Source organism: Papilio machaon, chromosome 14 (genome assembly GCF_912999745.1).
Source record: "Papilio machaon chromosome 14, ilPapMach1.1, whole genome shotgun sequence".
Taxonomy (NCBI): Eukaryota; Metazoa; Arthropoda; class Insecta; order Lepidoptera; family Papilionidae; genus Papilio; species Papilio machaon.
The window spans coordinates 3,930,490-3,940,946 of NC_059999.1; the positions used below are offsets into that span (position 1 = coordinate 3,930,490).

At 31.7% G+C, this 10,457-nt stretch overlaps 1 protein-coding gene across 1 annotated transcript; it reads left to right on the forward strand.

Annotated features, from left to right (window-relative positions):
• The first annotated feature begins 1,632 nt into the window (after positions 1-1,632).
• On the forward strand, positions 1,633-10,125 carry LOC106711099. The gene is made up of 18 exons (XM_014503331.2): positions 1,633-1,845; positions 2,045-2,286; positions 2,526-2,658; positions 2,908-3,038; positions 3,417-3,661; positions 3,830-3,946; positions 4,414-4,543; positions 4,619-4,677; positions 4,752-4,842; positions 4,998-5,070; positions 5,347-5,494; positions 5,865-6,032; positions 6,243-6,328; positions 6,548-6,698; positions 7,282-7,399; positions 7,670-7,786; positions 9,370-9,470; positions 9,955-10,125. The coding sequence occupies exons 1-18, from the start codon at positions 1,633-1,635 to the stop codon at positions 10,071-10,073; spliced, it is 2,442 nt and encodes an 813-aa protein (XP_014358817.2). The 3' UTR covers positions 10,074-10,125.
• Positions 10,126-10,457: the final 332 nt, after the last annotated feature.

A 10,457-nucleotide genomic window follows, 5' to 3' on the forward strand; every position in this document is an offset into this window, starting at 1 on the left:
ATGTTTTATTTGTTACTTTCACATGATAGTTGCAGTCTTTTTAAACTTATCTAATACTATTTATTAAGGTTTCGTGACATGTCCAAATAAAATAGAGCGCCGTAAAAAATGTTTTCGCATTTCGTTCTGATCACGTAAAGGCACGAATGAATTGCTTTCTTTTATAATGCAAAAAAATACGTGTATTAAATAGCTTATTTTGTATTTTTTTAATTAAATTTCTGAAGATAAAATCTTACTTAAATGTAAGGTTTAATATACCACTTTTTTAATTACACTTTTATGTACCCAGGTATTAGGAATGCAATATAAACAGTTATTTATATATTCAAAAAAGTGGTTTAAACGAAATTAAAAAAGTAATAATAGAAAATTTTGTACAATGCTAATTTTGATCTTCCCATTTATTTGTCGTGTGTAAATTTTACATGTTTTATTATTTATTTTAATTTGATTACCAATTATCAAGTATTGATGCAACGAATCAATCAAATCAAATGAATCCCGCAGTTCAAGGTGCTTGTTACGTAAATAACGCCATTTGCCTTGATCTCACCTTAACCCAAGTCGAACTTAACATCTCTATGCCTAAAGTATTTTTCGATTAAATTTTTCTTAATACTATAAATATAATTGAAAATACATTTTGAATTATTTTTTTAATTGACCTGAAATCAAAATGTATATATTATTGAAAAAAAAATAGTTTAAACCAACATATTAAAAATAAATTCTATATATGTTTCGAAATACACTTTTAAATAAATTGATATTACCCTATTTTAGCCGACTTCAAAAAGAAGGAGGTTATCAATTCGACTGTATTTTTTTTTATTGCGAAACTCCGCCCCTGGTGGTCCGATTTTGATAAATATTATTTTAATCGAAAGGAAGTGCTTGTGGATGGGTCCCATTTTTTTTAAATAACTAGAAGACAAGTAAATTTTGAATTTAGCTTCAAAATGTGTTGCGAAAATTAGGGATATTTATGCTTTCAGCGCTTACGTAGGCTAAACTATAAGACCTACATAAAAATGACGTATAGAATTATAGCTCTTTAAATGTGCTAAATAATCTTTTATAGTTTTCTCACAATAACCATTTTTATATAAGTGTTGAAATATGTTTTATTTCCAACAATATGTATTATTTTATATTGAAAAGTATTTAATAAACTTTAATATTAGTAATTGGCTCCTTCAAAATCAAGGACAAATAGCAATAAAAAGTTTTATGATTGGTATATGCTTGTTGTAGTACAAGGACTTAGACGCGAACTTTGCATTGCTTTGACAGCTGGTACCGACGTCTCCACATCGATTTTAACCCTCACAATGCTATGCAGACTAGTCACTAACATGCTTCCAAACAGTACACAACTAACAATGTTATTAAAGTAGCTAATAGTTATTAAAAAAATTATTTAAATTAAACGTAAATCTCGACTGTTTAAATTTTGCAATAATGGCGCCAGTGTGTGAAATATAACATCTTAGATCTTTTTTTTTTAATTACAAAACCTACAAACATTCCATTGATTTTTTGAAAGCTTATCATACAACTGTGATGTATCCATTTATAAACAGAATAAACTAATTTTTAACAACTGAGCGATTACTATTTGTAAGTAACATGATATCAACAAAAGTAAACAGTAGTAAGTGGTTAAGCGACGAAACATCGGAAGAGGAAGAACTCTTTAGACATTCGCGGGAGATGGAAGCGGTTTGTTTCGCGATAACCAAAGTGATATCGGAATGTGATAATAAATGGAGATGTACCCCTGGGGGTAATATACCGCATTCATTGAATCGTAGCTATATTATGGAATTAGTTAATTTACAGGTAATTTTTCAGCTTTTCATAACTTAAACGAATTCTTTACCATACCATCCTTTATTTTATTAGCCGAATTCAAAAAGAAGGAGGTTATCGATTCGACTTATTTTTTTTTCTTTTTAACTTACAAAATCTTAAGACATTCTTGCTAAAAGCCACTAAACCTAATCGAAATGCTGTTTAAAAAAAAAAATTATTTTTAAAGGTGCTAGAACAAATAATTGATTATCTGACAAAATTAGTGAAATCCTTCTACAAACTAAATCCAAAGTTGGCGAGATTAAAAAAGGAGAACGATTTGTTAATAAGCAAACATGATCATATATTTAACAGACTGTGTGGCTGTCGGTTTACAATGTTACAATCAATTTATAGTCTTATTGGAACTATACTGAATACCTGCCTCCATAGGGAAGACTCTCGGAAACTTCTCGAATCATGTTTGCGGTGAGTAGTTTTTTTTTATAAAAATCTTAATTAGTAGCTTATGTGTTCTTTCAGACTATGCTCTATATATATGCCAAATTTCAACGAGATACGTTGTGTCGCTTTGGAGATGGCTATTTCATCACTTCAACTTACTCTACTGGCAGTTGGTTTTTCATATGAAAAAATGAAGTCATTGAGCGTCTTAGTTAGGTTTCTGAAAATTTTACAAAAACGAAGTTTTTAACGTATTTTTGCAGGTTAGTAGAAATCTACAATAACTTAATGGGTTTAAGTTATAAAAAGTTTACATCTAAGTTCAATTCGTGCAGTAACACCTATCCTCAAGCAGTAAGCGCTACAAAAGCAATAACTTTAACTAAAATTGTTCAGGTGGGTTAAAAACTGTTTATTTACCCTATCATTCATGTTTTGGTATCATACTCACGTTTTTATATGCAGACAATAAACAAGTATTGATTTATAGGAATTTATAGTTTTAACGATATTATTGTTACCCGTGACTCTGTCCGCGCTGAATTAAAAAAAAACGTTATAAGTAACCTATGTGTTACATCCATCCAAACATACGCATTTCTAATATTAGTAAGATTTCTATTTAAGTTAATATATTTTTTACAGTTCTTGTCAAAGAGTCGCGCCGAAGTAAACTGTCACCGTTTAATTAACTGTTTAGTTAAATTGTATAGTCCAGGAGTTAATGTTGATATTGAATCCAATTCCAGCACGGCTGATAGCTTAGAAATATATCAGTAAGTATTGTATGGAATACTTGTCTATAAGCAGTTCCTATCAGAAAAATCAATCTGGAAAGGTGATGACGTCACGCATTACCAGGTCAAATTGGTTACAAAGTCAATGAACAACATGTTACTTACAATATTAATATGTTCTATGCCACCAAGATTTATTCGAATGGAAATGAACATTGCGAACGAAATGGTAGCATTGAATGTGTTAAAATAATTTAAATTGTAATTCCTTTTTAATCGACTTCAAAATGGAGGAGATTCTCAATTCGTCTGTATTTTTTGTCACTTCGTAACTCCGCTTGTTTCGGTCCAATTTTCATAAATCTTTATGTATTTAAAAAATAGAGCGTGTCATTTTGTTCTATTTTTTATTTTTAGTACGCTAACTAAACATATAACACCACCAACGTCGTCTGCATCTCGTCAAATGAGTGTCGCAGAAAAACGAGAGGCGTTCATAGATAGTAAGAAATCAAAGATGAAACAAGTACAGAGTATGGTGGAGAAGATAAACGGACATCGGAAACTGAGCGATGTTATAAGTCAACATTCTGATGGGGATATTCCTTACACCTCACTGTTAACTAATGAATGTGTTTTGGATACTGTCTTAAAAAATGAAGGTAGACATGTTTTTTTATATATTGCTAAGTCTATCCTAATCTGACAAATCGATAAATCAAATTGTTTTTTTTTCCTTAGAAATATAGGTTTATGTTAAGAGATCGATGTTAATAAAGAGTTTGTATACTTTTAAATCATCTTTAAGCTTCTGTAATATTTTCTTTCAGAAAATGTAAACAGTATTCTACAAAGTGAAGAGATTTATATAGAAATATTACTAGACACTGTTGCTAATATTGCTCCAAAACTGCTCGGACCTAGCGGTGTAAAAAAACTTAAAACTGGTGAGTCACATATTGCTTGAATTTAAAATCCGTATTGAATCTTATTTATATAAATGTTAGCAATCCGCGCCTGCAAAAATATTTCTCGCAATGTTTACAAACAGTTTGTTTGCATTCGAAGTTCAGTTATATTTTTATAATAATCTTTTTTTTGTTTTTTTTAAATGAGATTTTTTCAAAGCCTAACTGTAAAAAAAAATATGTTAACCATTTATCAACTATTTTATCGCACGCTCATGTTAGTAATTACCAGAAATCGAAAATAGAAATATGATTATGTGTAGGCTTCCGAAATGCGAAATAACAAAGTACTGGAATCAGTTTTGGTGATATATATTTGAGAGTAAAACAAATTATAACTCACCGGCGGTCATAGGGTTAAAAAACGTATTTTATTAAACAGTGTCTAACTTTTTTTTTTGAAGTTATTTCATGCCATATATTAATTTAAGTAATTATTTTCATAGGTCGAATACAAGTGAGTAAGAAAGCCGCACATAAAGTAACTGAGTACTATCAAAACATCCTTTGGGGTGATGTCGGCAGCTGTTTGGAACACATTATTCTCTGGTGGTCCAAATACCCTTTGGGCACGAGGTTTTTTAACAATTACTTTGGTTTTTTTTATATTTTAATTATATCTAAATATAAATGACATTTCAATTTTTTCAGATCACCGAATACAAGTCAAAACCTTCGTCAATGGTTATTTACAACTTTCAATGTTAATAGTAGGTTCCTGAAAGCATTTTTTTTATTTATTAATATCTACTTCTATTTATATAGTAAATGATTTAAATTTTAGACACTCCGGAGTTGATATTGTCCGCTTTAAGGATATTGGCCGATGCGTTGGGATGTCATGTTACTACAACGTCTTGGGATAGACATTTTGGGTAATTCTTTTTCAATATAAGTAGAAAAAGAAGTGTGTTGAAATTTTTTTAAATAAAAAAAATAATATAAAAAATCATTGGGTGGACGCGGTACTACGTAACTTGGTATATGAGCTACAACCTTTAATTACATTTTAACTTAATAACTATTTCAGAGCAACGTTTACAACAAATTTGAAGCCAACGTCTTTGAAAATATATCCCGAGTTGTCAATATATATTACAGAGGTAAAGTACTATGCATAAGTTTTTTTTTTTATACTATAGCCGTCTTAGTAGTTTTATGCAAATTTATCAATTAACTAGCTGTGCGACTTTGCCGTCCAAGAATTAAAAAAAAATCTTGATAAGTATATAAGTAGTCTGTGTGTTCTTCCAGACTATGTTCTACATCTGTGCCTAATTTCATCAAGATACGTTGAGCCGTTCCAAAAATATCTTCAAACAAACATCCATCTAAACTTTCACATTTATAATATTAGTAAGATCACAGTATATTTCTAGAGTACAATATCTGGTGCAAATTTCGCGTTAATGCTTCAAGATTTGGTAACTCTCAACAATCAATGCGAGGTGACCTGGGACCACATTCTGGGGGCGCCCATTGAAGATTTACCTATCGTCGAACAGATTCCTATCCTACACAGACTTGGTGAGATCTTATGAAGGTCTATTCTTTTATAAGTTAGAACTACGAATGTACTAAAAATCTAGTGGAACAAATACGAAAGGAAAATTAGATAAAGCGATAGAATGTTAGAAATTTCTTTAGAATCTAAATGATAGAATTTTTTGATAGAAGAAAAGTTTGGCTTAAAAGTGGACTTTTATATTAATGTTTATAATGTAGTAAACATATATTTTTACCAATTAACACTTGCGATGCCGCTACAGTTAGTAAGGAAATGAACTCGCTTGATGAGTGGCATTGCATGTATTAGTGAGGTAGAAATTAGATTTGTACAACAAAGTTTATATGAATTTGAGTTTTTTTTGATAGAAAAGTTATTGTTAATTCCTAGATCACTCGATCCACACATACAGACTGTGGTGTCTAGCGGAGACCAGACGTCTCGCCAATCTCTGGCAAATGGACGATTTCTTCCGAATCACTCTCAAGGACATGCAAGTCTGCTTGGAACAGTTGGCTAACTTACGCTTTGCGGATCACACGACTTCTATAGAAGCAGGTAACAGGATGTTATAACAACAACAAACAGTTACACTAGCAACTGTACTGTAAATTTAGTAATAATACTAGTAAATTTCAATAGCACAAAATAATACAATTCCTGAGGGATTGTACGTATATATTTAGGTTACTTAACTCTTTAAAATTGATGAAGTCGTTATAGGCTACAGGTGTTCAGAAATCTGTTTTGTTTTTTGTTTTTTTTTAGAAAATATTGGAGTTCATGAAAAAGTAAGCGCAAACATGAGAGAAAAATTAGTTTCCGAAATCAAAGTCAACATACAGAAACTTAAAGTAAGTACAAAAATTTCTACATGGTCATGTATGTAATTAAAATTAAAGGATCGTAGTAATACAAAAACTATTAATCTAGCTTTAACAATTTTGGTTAGACAACTTTTTAAATATAAACGCTGAATGTACAAAAAAACATTATATTGTTAGTGGCCAGTTGTTTGAATGCAAGCGGCTAGTAATTTTACACAACAAAAAGTTTATACAATTTTTTGTAAGGACGCGAGTGAGGAGATAACAGAAGTGCTATCATCAGTATGTACGACCACCAGTCTCGCACATCTCACTATGATATTCCCAACCAACGCGGAGTGGCGCCGCATCTCACATCCGCTACCTGAGTTCTCTATCTACGTGCAAGAGTTCTTAGGTAACTATTTTTTACTCAAAAAACTAAAAAAAAATTGACCGTACTATGACAATCCGGGAAATATGATCGAATGATATCTCACTCTTCAAAATCGGTTCAGGCTCTAGCTTATGGTCCTGCCAGATTTGGAAGTCCTATGTAAATTGTTGTAAAACAAACTAATTTCTACATGAAATTTGTATCTTTTTTTCAAAGATAACTTGAGAAATGACAATATGTATGACAAGGTTATCTGGCCCCGTGAGAGGCGCTGCTGTCGCAGTTAGTTCTGTCAGAAAATGTGTAAAATCTACATAGATATAGAAAATGTTATAAAAAAATGTCATGACAACTACGGTACCAAAATAATCTTGTGACACTTTTTGAACTTTATCAGGAGGGAGCTAGTGAACTGTCTTAATTTAGTTTGACTTTTGGCTACCAGGTCAGATATCCTTTTCGATCTATAAAACCTACAAGGGCATGAAAGAAAAAAAACATGACAAATACAGTAAGAAAAGGGTCTTTTTTGACATTGACAGGACTTATGCCAGTATAAAAGTGCCATTGCCACTTATGAAAGTGTTACATGTTTATGTTTCAGATACAATGTTGTTGCCAGTTATAAAAGCAACGGATGACGTAACATCTCTCAACTTGATATTGAGAATTATGTGCGAATCCTGGCTACATCACATATACGTCGCTAAAGTTAAGTTCACGTACGTATGTTTTAATAAATTGGTAAACCAAAAAAATAATTTAAAATTTAATTGTCATAGTTTTTACTAATATTATAAAAGCGAATGTTTGGATGGATGGATGTTTGTTTGTCAGAAGGTATCTCTAAAATGGTTCAACGGATATCGATGAAATTAGGCATAGTAAAACTTAGTCTGGAAGAACACATAGGCTACTAATTAACTTTTTTTTTTACTTCCGCGCGGACGGAGTCGCGGGCAAAACCTATTTTCAAATAATTATTTGCACAGTAAAGAGGCTGCTCTTCAACTTTTGTCTGATTTTGACGAAGTCCGCGTGTGGCTGAACGAGTGCAGACAACTACCTGCGACCTGCAGGAAACAAATGTTACAAAATGAGGTTTTAAGGTAATTTTTTTTTTACATAAATATTTCAAATTTATTGCAATGAAGGAAAACTGTCTTTTGCTCACTATAGATGTCAGCATGATGTAGAGTGTAAGTAGCACTAAATCATACTAATATTATAAATGCGAATGTTTAGATGGATGGATGGATGTTTATTTGAAGTATGTATGTATTTCGGAAACAGCTCTGGATCTGGATGAAATTTGACATCGATGTTGAGCATAGCCTAGAAGAACATAGACTACTAATGAAGTTTTTTTTTAATTCCGCGCGAACGTAGTCGAGGGCGACAGCTAGTATGCCAGAAATTTACATTTAAAAAAATTAAAAACTTGAGAGGTGTGTTGGGACACCCGGATAGAACGAAGTTCCTTTCAATTAATTAGTGAAGGAACCAATGTTTATTCTATGAATAAAAAACTTAGTCTTCACAAGAAGTACATTTTATTTCTATGAATTTTCGTTATATATTGTCACGTCGTTGCCATGGTGATTAGTGATGCAACGGAAGTGTCTTACCGGAACCAAAAACGGAAACAGATGTCAAAAATTAATTTTAGCAGAAACGGAAACGGAAACTGATGCGGAAACAGAAGTGTAAACAATAATAAAAAACATATTTACAAAAATATTTTTTTCGGTAAAAACAGTTTGTATTCGTTTTTAATTTATTAAGGCATTGGATATCGGTGTCCTTTAGCCTTCAATGTATGTATTTTTACTGCGCTGCAATAAGTTAAAATACGCGTTTTTTTTAATTTATATTCAGGAAACAAAATTACACTATTTACAAATTAAAGTTCGCTAAACCACTCGTGTTGACAAACGACAAATATATTTCTAACTATATAATGATGATGATATATTACATGGTTATCACTTATTCGAAAGTACATTTAATAACTCGTAAGTATGAAATAGTCACATTTTGCCAGTTGTCAAATTTTATATGGGCAACAACTAGACAGTTTACTCCAGCAAGAGAAACTGATTGTTTCAAACAGCAGCAGAAAATATTACGCGCTTAAATTCACAAAATAGTACGTAAACAAACAAATGCGACAAGTGCTGAAAGGCCGCGCACGGACTGCGCGTCTCTCGCCGCGCATTTGGATCTCTCAGCCGTCGTAAAGTTCCGTTTTATCTCCGTTATAAAAGTTGCGGAAACAGAAACAGAAACGGATGTTGAATAGCACGCGGAACTTCCGCACTTGCGGAAACGGAAACAGACATCCGTTGCATCACTAATGGTGATATAGCAAAAAGTGTCGTGACAACTTTTCGTAAGAATTTTTTCCGTCTAGCCCCCTTTCACAACGCGCGATAAGGAACTTCGTTCCAAAAGGAATGTTTTTTTTTTAAATCACTAGAATGATCTTGACAGATGACTACTAGAGAGTGAGCTATTTTTAGCGCTAACGCTACTTAAGGCTTTTAGTTTTTCTCTCCATTAACAGTAGTTACTAGTATTAAGTACATAGAAATAAGTATCTTTAGTTGAAGAATAAATTTTCCCCGATTGTACATTGATTAAAATAAAATTCCCTCGAAAAGTAAGTAAATTATCTTTCACGTGATGTTAGGAGATGTGAAGGTGTGGGCAGACTTCTGCTGCACGCGCCCGGTGACTTGATATCAATGCAGGAGTCCACGATGCAGTCCGCTAAGAATGTTCGCAAAGATGGTGAGATAACTACAGTGTACTTCACATTACTGTACTGTTACAGCTTTACTGTCTACATACATATCTTTATCTCATTCAAACAGAGCCAAATGTGTTTTTATAGTTGTGTGAAACCACGATTGTAATGTTAATAGACTAACTGTGGATTTCTGAGACCAAAATATCGTCGTCTCTGTCATTATTTTTGATAAAATAGAGATAATGTGTTTTAAATGGGGATTTTGGTCTCAGAAACCCAAGATTAATTTCATAAATCTTGAAGGAGAATCTAATATTTTATGCATCAATCACTATTTGTTTTTCCCTTACTAATTACACGAAAGATAAACCTACAGTTTAGTTTAAAGTCAAGTTATTCACTTTTCTCCATATTTGTAATGGTTGATAAAAATCTTTGGTAGAAAAATTTGATCGTTTGCTGGTTTAACAAGACATTAAAGTAAAACAATAAAAAGACATATATTAAATTTTTGTGATATTCCAGAAAGTGACACCCCGGAGCAGCTGATGCCTGCAGAAATGTATGTACCCAACCAGAAGCAGTGGCTCACATTACGAGCTAAGAACTTCAAAGGACCCATCGCCTTCACACTTTGTTGTTAATGTTGAACAATATTTACTCGTATTTATTTCCAGAAATTTCAATTATCAAATCCAAAAGATAAAATAAAATGCAATATTTTTAATATGTTGATTAATTTTATTTCCACTCAATTGTAGTGTCGTAAAGCTTAATTATTATTCTATTTAACATTAAAATAGTAATTTTTCATTTGCAACATAAGTCAAACATAAAATGTCATTTATGTCATCCATCCAGAGAAAAGCCGCCAGCAAAAAACAAATGTCATATTAATTTCACTTAAAACTATGCTGTACTCTTAAATTAACTTCCTAACAAATCTAAAAAAGTACATTGAAAATATTTACATACTAGAAAATTATATAAAGCAGAATAAGCAAAGATTTATGAATATTTAATAGAAA